This window comes from Amphibalanus amphitrite, unplaced genomic scaffold (genome assembly GCF_019059575.1).
Source record: "Amphibalanus amphitrite isolate SeventyFive unplaced genomic scaffold, NRLGWU_Aamphi_draft 000559F_arrow, whole genome shotgun sequence".
Taxonomy (NCBI): Eukaryota; Metazoa; Arthropoda; class Thecostraca; order Balanomorpha; family Balanidae; genus Amphibalanus; species Amphibalanus amphitrite.
Genome location: NW_024882053.1, coordinates 29603 through 47946, shown reverse-complemented (window position 1 = coordinate 47946; position 18344 = coordinate 29603). Strand labels below are relative to the sequence as shown.

General features: G+C 52.7%; 1 protein-coding gene across 1 annotated transcript; it reads left to right on the top strand.

Moving 5' to 3' along the window:
- Positions 1-941: 941 nt before the first annotated feature.
- LOC122393863 (glutamate receptor ionotropic, delta-2-like) lies at positions 942-17246 on the top strand. Its single transcript, XM_043390287.1, has 5 exons — positions 942-1132; positions 8376-8501; positions 14078-14253; positions 15039-15245; positions 17123-17246. Exons 1-5 carry the CDS (start codon positions 971-973, stop codon positions 17244-17246), a joined length of 795 nt encoding a protein of 264 aa, XP_043246222.1. The 5' UTR covers positions 942-970.
- Positions 17247-18344: the final 1098 nt, after the last annotated feature.

Below are 18344 nucleotides of genomic sequence, written 5' to 3'. Positions count from 1 at the left end.
TCCACCATCCTCTCCGTCATCAGGTATGGCACATCACACGTAGAGGTCCAGTGTGGTAGGAGGTACGTAATGTCTAAACCAGAACTTGGTCATGGGTGTCCGTATGTTCAAAATTCAAATCATGGATGAGGTAGTCCGTGTATGTAGCTGAAGTACCTAACTGAATTGTATCTGATTTCATGGCTCACTTTCAGTATTAAAATCAGATTGAGTATGTTGGTATTTGGAAGTAGTTGGCCATCCATGTTCCAACCATGAGCCATTTCTTTTAGCCACCGGGAAGAGCCTTTATTTGTCGCCAGCCGTTACCATTATGTGATTGTCCTCCAGATGTTCTCAATATTGGTCCGTCCCCAGCCCTGAGTCCCTCTCTCACTCTGCGCGTCCCCAGCCGGAAGGTGTACCTGCGCGCCGACTCGGAGCTCGACTCCTGGGTGGGCCGCTACTCGCGCGGTATCAGCGTGCCCATGGCGCTGCTGTTATCCGCTGTGGCGCTGGCGGCCGCCGCGGTACTCCGACTCTGCGAGGCCGTGTCACCGGGTCGGCGACCCGCCTGTCCGCCGGCCGCCGGTGACCTGCGCACCTTCTCCGACGCCCTGTGGACAGTGCTGGGGCAGCTGCTGCAGCAGGGCGCGCCGGTGGGTACATGACACAAAAAACTGTCGCAGGTCACAGGGTCACACTTGATATCAGTGCCTAGGACCGGTGGGTAGCAGCAGAGGGCTACAGATTACAACAGAATGAGCACTGAGGACGGATACTTATAGATGTTGGGAGACCTCGAACACATCACCTCGCTACCAAGAGGAAAGAGAAAGAAAGGACAAAAATAGTCTCAAATTCAAACGAGCCTGCACCTCAGCATGGGTCTGCACCCGCCCCGTTACACAGCAGACGTCTCCACCCCTCCCCACTCTCTCAGGTGACGCCCAGCGCGCTGTCGTCTCGGATCGCCTTCCTCAGCGGCCTGATGCTCGGCCTGCTCATGTACACCGCCTACTCGGCCACCTTGGTATCGTTTCTGGCTGCTGCCGACAGGCCCAGGCCGGCCTTCAGTGACCTCACCGGCCTGCTGCACCTGCCCCACTGGAAGGCCGGGTGGAAGGACGGCGACCTACTGGAAAACTTCCTCGTAAGGATTGCTGGAGGCGCAGAGACATGCGGAAAGAGCTGTGCTGGAATGTTTCTGGTGAATAGCGACTGAGTTTACATGCTTCAGGAATGCACTCTTTACTTTAGGTAATGTTGATTACATAATGTAAGAAAACCGACACCGAACGAAATACCCGTCAATATCGGTATAGCATTGGTCAGTAGCGGCGGAATACCTTCAATTAAGGGGGGGGGGGACTGCCGCCTTTTGGTCCCATTCTTCCCATGCTACGCCCATAGGGCTGCTGTTAAAATGCCAAAATCAAAGGGGGGCACGGTGCCCCGGTGCCCTACCCGTTCCGCCGCCTATGACATTGGTATGTGAAATGATGCAACAATTTGGGTTCATAAACCTTAGATAGCTTTAGTGGTGTGCAGCGGGAACGGGCAATGGGCAATCGACATAAAGTTACACAGGCCAACGTTGGCAGCTAAACAAGTAGGTGATCAGTTTACCAGAGCCATCAGGATCGGAATATGAGTTCGGTACTGGAGTAATCAGGCGGAAGACATTGCGTTTCGATGTTTATGTTAGTGTTAACGTCTTTGTGTTTTAGACGTTTAGCAGAACAAAGTACCATTGCAGTCACTGGTGAGTCAGAAACCTTAGAATACCCAGCCCCCAGCCTTTAGCAATCGACTGGAAGGCTTTCACAGAGCCGTGCATAATACATGAAACAATTGTCTGCCGAATAACTGGCGTGCGTGTCCAGAAACAGATAGGACATTAAACTCGTACGTAAACTTTTCTAGTTTATGGGCGATTACTGTACAAGCCCGTCGATTCTTTACGATGAGTTGTTTTCTTAATGTCTGAAGTCGCACGCTCGCATGCGCGAAACATTGGAAAACCGCTCGATATATATTCGTTGTTGAGGACAATTGTTGCGGGAGCTGAACACACTCAGACTCGATGCTTTACTGTATTATCGGCAGAGGCCCAAACAAGAACCACAGAGCCAACCGCTCGTAACCACGGTCTCCCTGCCTCTCCCGGGCCGCCGACCGCCCAGCCAGCGCCAGCCCTCGACCCCGCCCGAGGGCCACGCGGCAGGGGCGGCGCCGGGCGCGGCCAGCCGGGGAGGCGCCACGGGCGGCGCCAGGCATGCCACAACGGGCGGTCACAGCCGCCCGTAACACCCCTCCCCCCTCACGGAAACAATCATACATTGAACAATGCGACACTTACGACACGCTATTTACATTACAACTATATACACAATCACAGCCTTCACCACCTCCACCACACTCATAGTCCCGCCTGGAACCTTTCAGGTGGTCGCGACACTCGGCCTGATCTGGTCACGTATGACATTGGCGGCAACATTCCCCTCTGAGCGACGCCCACATCACCAGATGGGCCAGCTCTCCCGAGTAAGTGCATTAGCGGCACCTCGAGCAGAACGCCATGCTCGTTACCACAGTCGCTCACGGGATCCACCCCCACGGCCTCACCACGTCCATTTGGACCACTCGGATCCTGAACTGGCTGCAAGTCGGTCCGACGAGGGATGAACTCCTTGAGGTCGTTGTGGTGCACGACGCGTGTCTTGCCGCGGACGTCCTGTATCCGGTAGGTAACTTCCTCCCCCGGTGTGCCTCTTCTCTCGACGATGGTCACCGGTCCTTTAAACGGCAGACCCAGCTTCGGTTTTCCTCCCACAGCGGCAGTGTGGTCTCGTACCCACACCTTCAAGCCCGTTGGGTACGCGGTAAAATTGAGTTTGCTGTCATGGCGAACCGCCATTCGAGCAGCTGATTGGGAGGAGGCTCTCCTCACCTGTGCGAAGACCCGCTTCATGTTCTTCAGCCGTTTGTTCAGGAAGGTTTCAGCTGGTATTGCGACTTCATCGGTTCCGTACATTACATCCAAAGGCAACCGAGGCTCAAAGCCATGGATCATGTAGAAAGGTGTGTGACCGGTGGTTTCGTGGAGGGAAGAATTGTAGGCCATGGCGTATGATCTGGTACTTTCGTCCCAGTCAAGGCCCTGGCTGTCGATGTATTTCGACACCATGTCTTTCAGGGTCCTCATGAAGCGCTCCACCATCCCGTCGCTCTCAGGATGATAAGGCGTTGTTCTAGTCTTGTGGATGCCGAGCCTCTGATACAGCTCACGCATCATCAGAGATTCGAATTGAGCGCCCTGATCTGTGTGAAGCCTCTCGGGAACACCAAGCTCCTGAACCCAGTGAAGGAGTGCCTCCATCACCGTTTCTGTCTTCTGATTCGGCATCGGGAAGATTCGTACGAACTTTGAGAAGTAATCCATGATCACGAGCACATATCGGTTGCCTCTTCTCGACACAGGCATCTCCGTGATGTCCATGGCTATTCTCTGGAAGGGTCGTGAGGTAACCTCGGTAACCATCGGTGCTCGTCTTTTGGGTGCCGGTCTGTACCGCCGCTGACACGGCGTGCACGAGGCACAGAAGCTCCGGATGTCCTCATTCATCCCCGGCCAGACGAATCGAGCCTTCACCCGGGCGATGGTCCGTCTGCGACCCATGTGCCCGCTCGATGGATCATCATGCGCCAGTCGGATGATCTCGGCCCGTTCAGTTTGAGGCACCGCCGCCTGGAACTGTCGACCCGAGGCAATGCCGATTACTCCATTCATGACGCGCACCTTGCTCCAGTGTTTTCGCAGCACTCCCCACCCAGCGAACGCTGCAGGCCTTGGCTTCTCCTTCCTCTCGTGTGCTCTTCGGAGAGCCGACAGCGTCGCGTCACTGGCTTGCGCCTGGGCGATTGGAGGGAGGGTCCGTTCTTGGACTGATTGTGACACAGCGACTGATACAGCAGCCGGTTCCTGCGTAAGCCTTGAGAATACAGCAGTTGGAGCTACAAGAGTCACAACCGACTCAGGCGAACCGCCTTCCGTCGGCGCGGGCGAGCCGCCCGCTACTGACCCCACCGTCTCCGTTCTATCTCCTCTCTCTGAGACAGAGCGACCGGGACACCACCCCTGGCCTTGGGCTTGACCAGATCGGACCGCAGACGCCATATCTGGTGGTCTGCGAGACAGCGCATCAGCGTTCCCGTGGGCCAGACCGCTGCGGATCCGAACATTGAAGTCGAAAGAACTCAGCTCGATCGCCCATCGACCACGACGTCCTGTGCCGTCTCGCTCTGCTGCGATCGATGTCGGTATGTTTGCCAGCGGCTTGTGGTCGGTCACCACTTCAAATCTGGCACCAACAGTGTACTGACGGAAATGTCTGATGCCATGAACGATCGCCCAGAGTTCCTTATCGTAAGTCGGCCATCTCGTCTGCTGCTTTGTGAGTGCCTTACTCTCATAGGCGATCACCTTTTCCTCATCTCCAATGCGTTCAGCCAGCACCACACCCACGGCAGAGTTGCATGCGTCTGTATACAGGACGAACGTCCCTTCACCTGTTGGCAAAGCCAGTACGGGAGGCGAGGACAGAGTGGACTTCAACAGCTCGAATGCAATGCGCATCGGTTCGGACCACCTGATTCGTCCCTCCTCTACTGCGGCGTCCCTAAGTGGCTTTGTAATCGCGGCATACCCCTGAATAAACCGCGCGTAGTACCCGCACAGGCCTAAGAAGCTTTTCATCTCCTCCTCAGATGACGGCTGCGGCCAGGCCAGGACCTTGTCCACGTTATGCGGATCTGGACGTATCCCTTCCTCGGAGACGAGATGTCCAAGGAAAGTCACCTCCTTGCGTGCGAATCGACATTTCTGTGCCTTTAGCTTCAGCCCGGCTTGCTGAATCCTCAGGAGTACCTCCTGCAGGGTAGCCAGATGTTCTTCCTCGGTCCTGTTGAACAAGATGACGTCATCCAAGTACACCAAACAGCTTTTGGTGTCAAGGCCTGCGAGAATCAGTTCCATCATCTTCTGGAAAGTGCCGCTGGCGTTCTTGAGACCCATTGCCATGACTCTGAACTGATGGAGGCCTTTTCCAGTCGAAAATGCCGTCTTCTCTCGATCTTCAGCCGCCAGTTCAACCTGCCAATACCCTGTGGCCATGTCCAGCGTGGTAAACCACCTCGCCCTTGACAGGGTATCGAGCGAGTCGTCGATTCGTGGGAGCGGCATGGCGAAGCCCTTCGTCACTGCGTTCACAGCCCTCAGGTCGACGCAGAAGCGGAAGGATCCATCTTTCTTGCGCACCAACACGACCGGCGAACACCACGGACTTTCGCTTTCCTCAATGACACCATCCTGTAACATCTTTTCTTTTTGTTTCTCTACCTGGTCTCGGACTTTCATGGGTATCCGTCGTGGACGTTGTTTGACTGGGACTGCATCCCCCGTGTCAATCCTGTGTTTTGTCACACCTGTACGACCAATGTCTCCCGGTCTTTTACTGAAGACGTCACTGTAGGTCTCAAATAAACCCCGTAGTTTGTTACGACCTCTCTCACTCAAGTCTGTCAGTTCTGGTGACAGGGCTTGCTGCACCTCCGGTTCCACCTCTCCAGGATCATGAGATGGATTACCTCCATCTCCACAGCTCGCCACATTGCAATCGGCACAGTCTGCCCCGGGACACAAAACACACAGGGCGTCTTCACCGCCCCCAAACGCAAGGAACGTCCCGACATCAGAGCCCTTCAAGAGACGGACGCCCTCCGCTCCGACATTCGTCAACCGGATAGGTATGGTGCCATTGGAGGCGATCACCACCACAGCCCGTGGAATCAATAGATCCTCACGCTCCGCCGTGCGGCTTGGCTCCATCATCCCACTTACCGAGCCTGCTGACGTCACAAAAGGTCCCTGGCCATCAAGTCGCTGCACCACTGCTGCTACCGTTGTTACCGAACGACCTGGTAGTGTTACTGCATCGCCAAGAATGACTCTAGCCCGCGGGGGACGGATCTCAGGGTATGTTGGAAGTGGAATCGTCATCCCTTTCATACGGATCACCCCCTTCTCATCGTCAATGATAGTTCTGTTTTGGCAACAGAAGTCACGTCCAAGGATCACGTCATAGACCAGCCCCGACACCACAGCCAGTCGTGGACACACAATCGACTCCTCCTCCACCTGGATAGGGACATCACGGAGCACCTCAACGATGTTCAGGGGGCTACCACCAGCTCCCTTCGCGGACCGCGTCGGGGTGGTGGCCTGACAAGCCAGTTCCGTTTTCAACCGCTGCTGGAGCCCATCCCTGACCATGGAAAAGTCGGCACCCGAATCGACCAGCGCCCATACTTCGAGGCTGCCCAAGTGGACTCGAATGGCTGTTGCAGTTAATCGGGACTGGATACACGCAGCCGGCTCTTGTCCCACAGGGCCAGCTGCCCCTAGTTTTCCGCCGGCTTATCAGATGGAAGGGCTTCCCTCGACATCAGCCCCCGACGTCCACCCATTGCTGGAGGCCCCTGCTGCAGGCGAGAATGGCATGCCGCCATCCAGTGCCCAGCCTCGCCACAGAATAAACAAAACGGTTGGAGCGGGGTGGCAGCTTGTACAGCCGACTGACAGTTGCTCCGAATGTGACCCTCCTGCCCGCACGAAAAACATTTCACCCTGGTGGCTCTCGGTCCAGTTCTCGGCTGACCACGGCGTACCACCGGGCAGTCACGCCGAAAATGGCCGGGGGCACCACACCCGTAACATTTGACAGCCTCAGGCAGGTGGTCCGTCTTGGCAACGGCGAACGCCTCCAACGAAGACCGCAGCTGGCCGATCTCCTGCTGCAGCTGAGCTATCCTTGCATCCTGCTGCGACCCACCTCCTACCTCTGCATGAACAGCTGACGCTACAGCACCCAGGGGAAGGGGCCCAGTACCTGTATGCGTCGATGGGTTAGCAGCGCGTACCGCCTGGACGACCTCCTGGCGTTTATGCAGCTCTCGGATCACCGCTACAGCCGCAGACAGTGACTCAGGATTACGGTGGCACAGTTTCGTCTGGAGCCACTCATCCCGAAGTCCACATATGAACCGACTCGTCAGGGTTTTCATCACGAACGCCCTCTCTGCATACGTTTCCTCAGGACCTTTTCCCTCCCCTGACGGACCGGTAGAATGAGGGAACGCAGCCCGCCCCAGTCTCTTAATACGGTCAGCGAAGCTCTCAGCTGATTCCCCCGGCGACTGGGAGGCGCGCCCCAGCTCGGCCTGCGCCTGTAAGGGCTCGATTAACCGACCAAACCGGACCCCAAGTCCTGACTTTATCTCAGAGTACGAACTGTCACCCTGATACAGCGAATGCGCATAATCGAGTGCGACGCCATCCAGCAGAGGCAACAGCCGCTTAACTCGCTCAACGTCTCCGAGTCCCACCGTTAACGACTCGAAACGAGATATCCACCGCTCCCAATCATCTGTCTCTATACCCGCAAAACGAGGGGTTCGCGATACCAAAATAGTGTCGTTGAAATCCATGGCCAGCGGAAACAATTCACCAAATTATTCAAAACTGCACCCAGGCGGACCGCCTTATTCCTAACGTTCCCCTCAGAACAGAAAATATCGGCGTTCTATTTTCGAGCAAACCGCCCGCTTTTTGTCGAGCACAGACTAGTTACGATAATCAACATTCATGAACTAAATTTCAATAAATATCATCAAATGAAATTAATGAACTCACCCTTTGTCGTCTTCTGCAGTCCTACCGACCGCGCCAAATGTTGCGGGAGCTGAACACACTCAGACTCGATGCTTTACTGTATTATCGGCAGAGGCCCAAACAAGAACCACAGAGCCAACCGCTCGTAACCACGGTCTCCCTGCCTCTCCCGGGCCGCCGACCGCCCAGCCAGCGCCAGCCCTCGACCCCGCCCGAGGGCCACGCGGCAGGGGCGGCGCCGGGCGCGGCCAGCCGGGGAGGCGCCACGGGCGGCGCCAGGCATGCCACAACGGGCGGTCACAGCCGCCCGTAACACAATGAGAATGACTTTTTTCGAAACATCATGCGTAACAACATACATAGTTCATAAACTATTCCAATAATGTAAGTATGCGTCATACCTATTTTTCTTTGCTTATGTAACAGTGATATTACAGGCCTTCCACTGACCTGAAAACCTGTCTCCGACGCACAAACGTCCTATTCCCCAGTACCTGACGAAACGCAGGTGAATGGAGCTACATGTAAGCGGGAAACATGGTGTGCTGAGAGAAAAATAATGACAGTCTTCCCAGAGTCACAAGCTACCTTGACGTATTCGCCTCATGTCATTTGTCATACTGAGGTGACTGGTAACAGTCGGGACTCTGACCTGTCACCACAGGACTGGTGCCGGCTGGTGCAGAGTCCGCTGCAGGACTGTGACACGCTGCAGCAGGTGTACGAGAAGCACGTGCTGCCGGAGCGAGAGCGCAACCTGGTCGACAGCTACGAGGAGGGCTTCAGGAAGGTCAGTAGTTCAGTGCCAGCCGCTCGGTGTCTTAACCCTCGTATGTGTAGGGGGGGGGGGGTCGGATGGACCCCCCCATGGTTTTTCGCGAATAACTCGCGTAAAAAGCGGCCGATCGCGACAAAACTTTCAGTACCCTCACATTGATCAATTTTACACCTACCCTGAAAATTTCATGACCCTGACCCCAATGACCTTTGACCTGTGACCTCTTTTCCGAGACCATGTTTGGCCGGAATCGCGATTCCGCGTATGTCGGCTCGCATTAGCCGCGCGTTTGCAAGCTTTTCGTGGTTTCAAACGTTCAAAAATGTGATTTGATGTTGCTCCCATGCATTAGGGTGGGTGGCAAGGTCACCTGAAGGTCAGGTAAGGTCATTGATCTTTGGTGACCTCGGTTCACTTTTTCGAGTTTTACATGTTTCTAGGCTAGTTTTTGGAGCTGAATTCGAATTTAGCAACCATTTGAACATTTACGAAGTAGTTTTGGTGACTTCGTAACATGTTACGAAGCTGTCAGAGGCGGTTGACACGTAATACGAATACCCGTCACTAAGCCTACTGGTTGACCTGACCTGACCTGACCCGACCTGGTTTAAATGCTAAAAGACATCATCTGTGATCAAAACTAACACGCTATTCGTGATCAGCATCCCGAAAAACCCCTTAGCAGCCACACTTTACGACTTCTCACAGGTCCCGATTTTCCCGACCTTGGGTCATTGACCTGACCTGGAAGGTCAACCAATGACCTAGGACCTTAAAATTGGGTATCATCGGCTTCCTCTCGTCACGGGCAACACGCTAATTTTTTCCGCGAAGCTCTAGCTCGATCAGGGGCCAAACGGCAAGGGGGGGGGGTCCAACCGACCCCCCTACACATTAGAAGCTGGCAAACGCCGCACACATGCGAGGGTTAAGTGGTTGGGTGGGGGTGGGGGTTGGGGGCAGTGCACCCAGCAGTGGCACTTCCAGAGGACATAAAGAAGGTCAGTGGCGGCCCCTCGTTGCAGGGCAGCAGATCAACAAGAAGTCCATATCATGACGGCAAAGCGGAACGCGGCACTCTGGATCTGATACATAAGTGTTTTTGGATAACTGAGGCTTACAAGTAAATGCCTATCATGTCATGCTAATTTTAGTGTCATTTTTGGATGACTCGGAATGACCTTGTCACCTGATACCTATATCACTCACGCAAGATAATAAGAAGACAAAATATTGAACGTAGTAGGTCTTTTGGAGAACGACAGCACCTACCTACATCGAGAATACCTATAGCGAACGCACAAAATATTGAAAACACAAAACATCGAAACATAGAATACCGAATGACAGCATCGAAAGACAAAATATCAAAAGTCAAAATATCACCTTCCTATATCGACTGCAAAACATTCAAAAGGCAACTCATCGAACGCAGCAAACGGTCTCAATATGGATGCAGGGCCCAATCTTACCAATCCCGTACATAGGATTTGGCAGCGCTGGCCGGAGTTTACGGCACTGATATCAAGATATCAAGATATCCTTTGTATTTACATCCAGCTAATCTTGTCCAATGATTTTGGTACCGTGAACGATTATGAATGTTGCGCAAACGAATGAATAAATGAATGTTGAATAGTTCTGAATGTTACCAAATGCCGTGAATGCGCATTCACGGCATTTGGTAAGATTGGGCCGTTTCAATGAGAGCTTCAATGACCGTTTGGATGCGCCCCGAACCTCTCTAGCTGTCAGACTCGGACCGGTGTGCTCCCTCAAGAGCAAGGACAAGGGTGACGATATTCAACTCAACTTATACGTTTAATTAATGAATACATCTAATACTACCGGCTGCTGGGACCTTTGAGGCTTACAGTATATAGAAACATTGAAAGAGTAACCCAATGCTAGAAGCCAACAATACATATTGCAAACACTTTGCTGCATTTTTTTTTTCTGAGGGCACTTCCACGCGCATACGAGACTACAATGCACCTGTTTTGCCGATACGAGTCGCGGACCGGATGTCGGACGGGTGGCGGCCGCGGGCCGGACCCGACCATGCGTTCCTGACCGGATCCGACCTGCGGGCGAGAGCCGGCCCGGCACTGTTCGACTGCAAACACAATTTCGCCACTACAAAGGCGTCATTACGATAGTAGTTTGGTGCTGTGCCGTGAATCCCTCGATGACGACCGGCCAGCGTGACGCCGCTCAGCAAGAACTTGCATCATACATGGCCACTTTTTTCTAATAAAAACACAGCATTAACCCTCGCCGGCCGAGGGGGTGCCGCCCCCATAGTTTTTTTTTCGCGATAGCTCCAAACATGCTGGCGATAGAGAGCTGAAACTTGGCATACCTGACATTTGATTCAAGCCAGAGCTTTTGACACCAACCGCATTTTAGGGTCAGGTCAGGTCACTGACCTATGACGCCATAAGTGAACCTCTGCACGGTCTTCAGATGTCGCAACTTCGCAACGCCCTCACTGCCAGAGGAGCTTTCACAGGGAAATGAAACTTGCAGGATCTAGTATCCATTACAAGTCTCACAACTTGTATATCTCGGATTTTTCCTCAAGATCATATGAGGTCAGGTCATTTTCGTGACCTCACCATGATCACTGATCAGTCAATGGGGAAAAATGAAAACTGCTACTCTGGCGCCGGGAATGATCTTCAACTATCTCAAGCACACAGAATCGTGATTTGATGCACTCCTTGCAAGGTTAGATGCGTCACTTTTGCAATGTTGACCTTGTGTGACGTCATTTATGACGTCATCAAGATCATATTAATTTTTCGTCAATAACTCCCGATCAAATTGAGCTAGCGAGTCGGGGAAGCCACCAATGGACTCAGAAAGACCTACCGAATCAAATGATATGCGACATGACCTCTTTCGACCAACTTCGTGACCTGGGGGCGCTGACCTGACCGTGACCTGAGGTCAGCACCCTATAAGTTGACCTGACCCAACAAAAATATATTATTCGACGCGCCTGAGCGAGGCGAATACGATGCTGCCACAATCGCGGCTCTGCGCCCGTTTTTTTGCGAAGTTATTCACCAAAAACTGAACCGTACCTTGAGGCACTTGACCTGACCTCAGAGGTCACCGGTTGCGGTTGACCTAGGACCTTAAAATCGGGTACCAATCTCTGCGTCTCGTAACGGCGCACACGCTCATTTTTTTCGCAACGCGCTAGCTCCACCAGCGGCGAAACGGCGAGGAGGGGGGGTCGTACCCGCCCCCCCCCCCTCGGCCGGCGCGTATGTAGAAAACCAATAGGTCCGGCGAGAGCTAAATCGCCTCATCAAGTTTTGAATCGGACTGGGGAAATCGCTTTTAACCCTCGCCCGTATTGGTGTTTTTCCAGCCGCGAACGTATAAGGGTATAAACTAAACTAAATTCCCCAGTAAACATGCCGACGTCGGCCCGACGTCGGCCGACGTCGGGGTGACGTCGGCAACTCGGCATCGGCATGCCGACGTCGGCCCGACGTCGGTCCAACCTCGGCACGACGTCGGCTGGATGTCGGATATGCCCGCATGTACCGACGTCCAGCCGAGGTCCAGCCGACGTCGGGCCGACGTCGGACCGAGATCAATTGCTGAGGTCCAGCCGACGTCGGGCCGACGTCGGGGCGACGTCGGACCGACATCGGCCGCTGTTTTGACCGTTAAAATAATATAAAATGCATGTTTCATGTTTCATAAAGAGCTTCTGTATTCAAAATATCCTCAGGAAACTCAAATCTTCCTCCACGCCGCAAATCTTCCTCCATCTTCCCTGATCCGGGCTGGACGGGAAACTTTATCCCATTTGGGATTGCCCGTAAGCCGACCTCGCCCGTAGCCGGGTGCGGTGAGTGCTTGGGGGCTGCTCGGCCTATCCTTTGGGCAGGCTCAGCCCCGGCAACTCACCAGGGCCGGGCCCAGTTCATATAGAAAGGCGAGTCGGCAAGTGTCACTTTGCCAAAGTGCCACTTATCAAAGGGACACTTTGGGAAACGTTGGTGCAGGTGTGTAAGAGTGGCTATATGAATCCATTGTGGGGTCGCCCTTTCCAATAAGTGTCACGTAACAGCAATGGGACCAGGGACTCTATGTGAACTGGACCCAGGGTGCTCGCCAAGAAGACCAATGTCTCCATCCTATCATCCTTCCGGCTCTGAAATGGTCTTGTCAGACCGAAAGGGCATAACCCAACAAAACAAACTAAATCCGCTATCAAGCTGCGTGGTGTAGTGGTTAGCGCACAAACCTCGCGTTCAAATGACACGGGGTTCGAATCCCATCGCCGGCTGATGCTTTTGGCGTGTTGTCCCAGTAAACATGCCGACGTCGGCGACTGGGGGGCTCGAATCCCGCCGCCGGTTGATATTTTTGGCGCGTTGTCCCAATAAACATGCCGACGTCGGCCCCGTCGGTCCAACGACAAACGATCTCGTCAACCTCGGCAAACGACCTCGGCCCGACGTCGGCTCGACGTCGGCTGGACTTCGGCTGGACGTCGGAACATGCGGGCATATCCGACGTCCAGCCGATGTCGGGCCGACGTCGGCATGTTTGCTGGGCCGTTGGACCCCCCTTGCCGTTTCGCCCCTGATTGAGCTAGAGCTTCGCGGAAGAAAACGAGCGTGTTGCCCGTGACGAGAGGAAGCCGATGACACCTAATTTTAAGGTTCTAGGTCATTAGTTGACCTTGCAGGTCAGGTCAATGACCCAAAAGTCGGGAAAATCGGGACCTGTTAGAACGCCGTAAAGTGTGGCTGCTATGGGGTTTTTCGGGGCGCTGATCACGAATATCATGTTAGTTTTGATCACAGATGATGTCTTTATGCATTAAGTCCAGGTCGGGTCAGGTCAGGTCAGGTCAACCAGTAGGGGTCCTGCCGGGTATTCCTAGTAGGTGTCAACCGCCTCTGACAACTTCGTAACATGTTACGAAGGTACCAAAACTACTTCGTAAACGTTCATATGGTTGCTAAATTCGAATTCAGCTCCAAAAACTGGCCTAGAAACATGTAAAACTCGAAAAAGTGAACCGAGGTCACCAAAGGTCAATGACCTGATCTGACCTTCAGGTGACCTTGACGCCCACCCTAATGCATGGGGACAACATCATATCACATGTTTGAACGCTTGAAACCACGAAAAGACTGCAAACGCGCGGCTAATGCGAGCCGACATACGCCGAATCGCGATTCCGGCCAAACATGGTCTCGAAAAGTAGGTCACAGGTCAAAGGTCATTGGGGTCAGGGTCATGAAATTTTCAGGGTAGTTGTAAAATTGATGGACGCGAGGGTACTGAAAGCTTCGTCGCGATCGGCCGCTTTTTACGCGAGTTATTCGCGAAAAACCATGGGGGGGGTCCGTTCGACCCCCCCCCCCACCCTATACGGGCGAGGGTTAAATCCTCGTGTCTATGAGAAGATATATATTTTGGGTTTTTTATCATTCGATACGATAATATGTAGGTATATCAATGTCGCAGCGTAAACCTGTGCTGTGCTGCCACTTATCGTCCACCATCGACAGAGGGTCGACATCACTAACAGTTCGCACTTTCGCCGCCAGGTAGCAGAAGGCAACTACGCTTTTCTAGCCTCTAACGAGGCTGCCGACTACTACCTGTCGAAAATCGACCCGCACATCGCGTGTCACGTGCACAAGCTGGACGTGAGCTACTCTCCGGGCGGCATCGCGCTGGGCCTGCAGAAGCACTCGCCGTACCGGGAGCTCTTCAACCACGGGTCCGTGTGGCCGGGATGGGGTGAAGAGAGCATTTGTAATAGAGATGTCAATCGGATACCAACTTTTTGGTATACCGATACCAAACCGATATCAACTTGGTATTCGGTAGTTCAAGACAAATGTTTTGGTATTTTGTCGGCATTGTGAATCCTCACTAACGTAAAAGAGGCTGAGAATTTGGTAAAAAGTTGGTATTTCCTCATTTTCCCAAGTCGGTTCTGTTTTAGTGTTTTCTTGTGGTTATTGTTGGTATTTGGCTTGGTATCGGTATCACCATTTTCCGTAATTGACATCACTAATTTGTAAGGTATATTCTGATCGAGCGCCCGCGCTTTTCTATAGTTTCGTCTTTTGTCCCCTATTCTTCGTACAAACTAGACGATTGGTAAAGTGTTTCAGCGAAACACTTTGCAAGACAGCTTGCAGTTCACGATAACTTGGAACATAAAATTGTATCACAGTGCATAAAAAAAACTAATTTGTAAGGTGAAGGGTGGGTGTTGGAGGAGGCTCCTCCATCACGAGCTTGGGCGGCATTGCCGAGGTGAGGGTGGACTCACGCACTCATTTAACCTCACATCGTTGTGGGCCAGGGCCTGGCTTTGGCACCAGCCGCTGAGCTCCAGGCAGCATGTCTAATTATAAACCATTTACAAAGATAGAGGCTAGAGCATTATTTGCAAGGGTAAGTGCACCTTGCAATCAAAATCTGTCATTTATGTGCTCACGTCTCCAATCTTACTCAACCCAGCTTCGCTCACGTCGTCCCTTCTTTTCCATCCAGGATCCAGATGCTGGGAGAAGGTGGAGTCCTGGAGAAGCTCTACCGCAAGGCGCTAGAATCCAGCCTCATCTGCAACACGGAAACCATCGTGGAAGCGTCGCTTTTGCACACGATGGGCGCCTTCGCCGTGCTTCTACTGGGCGTCACAGCTAGCCTCCTAGTGCTTACAGTCGAGTGGGCTGCCTTCCGCTGTGCCGTCAGGGTCAGGTCAGAGTCAGGTCAGGGTCAGCTCAGGGTCAGGTCAGGTCAGGTCAGGTCAGGGTCAGGTCAGGGTCAGGTCAGGGTCAGGTCAGGTCAGGGTCAGGTCAGGGTCAGGTCAGGGTCAGGGTCAGGTCAGGGTCAGGTCAGGTCAGGTCAGGTCAGGTCAGGTCAAGTCAGGTCAGGGTCAGGTCTAATCTAGTGATGTTAAATGCATAATTTGATAACTGATGCCTAACACCTAAAGGCCGACCCACACTGGAACTCGCATGCGGGCTGCGAGTTTGCGGGTTTTGAGTTTGCGGGCATAACTCTAATTCATAGAGATTAGACCGTTCCCTTATGGTAACTTCATGAATGCAGTGAAGCCGGTACACAGTAGCGGCGGAACACCTTCAATAAAGGGGGCACTGCCGACTTTTGGTTCCATTCTTTCCATACAACGCCCATAGGGCTGATGTTAAAATGCCAAAATCAAAGGGGGGGGGGGCACGGTGCCCCGGTGCCCTCCCCGTTCCGCTGCCTATGCCGGTACACCTTCAGAAAGTTACGTAGGGTAACTGTGGGGAAAACGCACCCCTGGGTTAAACGCCTCCCCTAAAAAAATCGTATTTCTTATCGACGGATAGGTGTTTTATCCTGTCTTTCAGAACAGTCAGCTGCTTGTTTACGTAGGTCTCTATTTCCGGTTCTGCGTCTAGAGGAGCAGCGTGGGTAGGTGTTGATGTTGGTTTTGGGTGTTGTTTTTGTTGTTTTTACAGAAGATTCCTAATATTTTGATGCCCTCTTTATATCACAAAACTTGCTATTGTGCACATCACTCAAAACTGCGTTTTATTGTCATTCTGTTGAATGTATTATGCTACGGCGTTAGTGGCGCGCTTTTTGTCAATATTTTGTTGACCGGAAATGGAGTGGATGGCGCAAGACGCCTACTCGATGCATGGGGCAAGACGCCCCCAGTTTTCTGAAAGGGGGGCGTTTTGCACGGTGGTGAGAGTGCAGGGTAGCGCCCTGTAGGTCGGGGCCGAAAAGGCCTCTCCCTGTCCTTTTTTGCTGATATATCCTAAACGACTGCAGATATCGTCACCAAACTTTCAGGACTCCTCCGGGCATCCATTTTACACATTGCAACAAAATTTTATTCCAAAGGCTATGATAGGTTGACCACAAATGACGTCAGAATGACGTCAAGTTCTGCCATGTTCATCATTTTCTGTTGATGGATGGGGTGGGGGCGCTTTGCACATGGGTGTGGGCGTATTACCCAGGGTATGGGGCAAAACGCCCTTTTGTAAGGGTATGCGAAAACCTTTTTGGGGGGTTAAATACCACACGCAGGTGTCTTTTCTTGGTCTCAAAGCGTAGTAAAAAGAATGAGCTACATGATGGTGCCCAAAGGTTTAGGTAATCTGTGTTGGGTTGAGTGTCAGAAGGTTTCGCGCTTAAGGGGGGCGTTTTTGACCTATTCACCCTATAGTCGCAATTCGCAATACCAGCGCAAGGAACCAAAATTCGACTCCAACGAAAAATCCGCAAACCTCGCAGAACTAGCAGACCTCGCAGCGAGGAAAATCGAAAGTTGACTCAAAATCAGCTTTTGGAATGCGATGCAAGGTCGCTCGCAAGCTAAAAACATGCAGACTCGCTTGTTAGATGTTAGTGTGGGTCACTCAGCTTAGATTGTATCATCTGATTTTGAAGAAACCCGAAAACCCAAAAACTCGCAACCCGCATGCGAGGTCCAGTGTGGGGCGGCCTAAAAAGTGGCTGGAATGAGCTATAAAGAGCTAAGTATGAAAAATCCTGGAATCAAAGGGTCTTCTCTACAATCTTCAACTACCTGAACCCAGCTGTTTGACGTCATCTCCGCGGCTCGGTTGCAGGCTGAGCCGCGCCAGCCACCTCGCCGGCGACCAGCTGAGGGCACTCTCCCGCCAGCTGTCCAACGGAGCCACGTGGCACGAGACGAGAGTGGCGCACCCCGCGCCGCACCACCCCAGCCATTAACCTCTATTAGTACCTAGACGGCCCACTCGCGCGGCGCCACCAGCGCCGAGTCGTTCCCGCATGGAGGCTCACTAGCGCCACCTGGAAGTGGTCAGAAGTTCCCGACCGCCACAGTCGGCAATGATGGGTGGTACTTTTATAAATGCGATTTAAGCGGGAAATATCGTGTTCGTGGTACATTTAACACTTTTCTCAAACCAAATCATGCTTTTCTCATATGACATCAGGCTCGTTTTTTTTTTCAGCACGACGGTAACAATGGTGATAAGGGCTAAGGCGCACCGGAGCAACACCGGAGGGGCGGCGGAATCTGCCTTCCCACATACTTGACTTCCGCGAATATCTTGAAAACGGCGGCATGCAACCCATGGCGAACCTGGCATGCATGCGGACAATTAAATAGCACGTCTTGTGTGCAACTTTTGACCCCCTTGCCCAAAAGGTCAAGTCCCGAGGTGAGGTCAAAGTCCGGAACATGCGCAGTGCGCACCTTCACAACTCAAGGACCTTTTCATTTTTTGGGTCAGGTCAAAGGTCAGGTCACCAGAGGTCACCAAAAGTAAAATGTTGCTTATTTCAACATTTTGGAAACTACCATCGTCTAACTCGGGACGGGAACCGATAGAGCTACAGCGCCGCGAAAAGCGCATTGGATAGCTCTTTTAACGCTCTTTCGCCAACATATCCTCAGAGTTGACCTCAGGTCATGACCTTTTGAGATATCTGCGGAAAACCGCAGAGAGGTGTTCAAACACCCCCCCCCCCCGGCCCAGCGCGGGTTAACACGCCCAGTGGAAGGGGGGCGGGGAGTCGCCCCCTAAGATCTCAGCTCCCACTGGAGCTAGAAAGACGAAATTTGGATGGTAGGTGGGGGCCCTAAAGAACTCTGTTGTATGTGAATTTCATGACCCTAGGTCAATATCTTCAAGGTAAAATGAGGTCAAATGTGGTCAAATATGAGCGACTTTTTGCGTTTACACGCCGATAACTCAAAAAGTTACCGGCCGATTTTCTTTGTTCTTTCACTATACGAAAGAACATACATTTGTGAGAATGTATGATGAATTTTCTAGTAAATCCAACAATAAAAATGGCAAT

Bases quoted from the DNA above. Each gene is read 5' to 3' on its own strand.
- LOC122393863 (XM_043390287.1), top strand. From the start codon at position 971: ATGCTCGGCCTGCTCATGTACACCGCCTACTCGGCCACCTTGGTATCG. The intron at 8,502-14,077 runs GTCAGTAGTTCA...TTTCGCCGCCAG, and splicing joins ACGAGGAGGGCTTCAGGAAG to GTAGCAGAAGGCAACTACGC. The intron at 15,246-17,122 runs GTCAGAGTCAGG...GCTCGGTTGCAG, and splicing joins CGCTGTGCCGTCAGGGTCAG to GCTGAGCCGCGCCAGCCACC.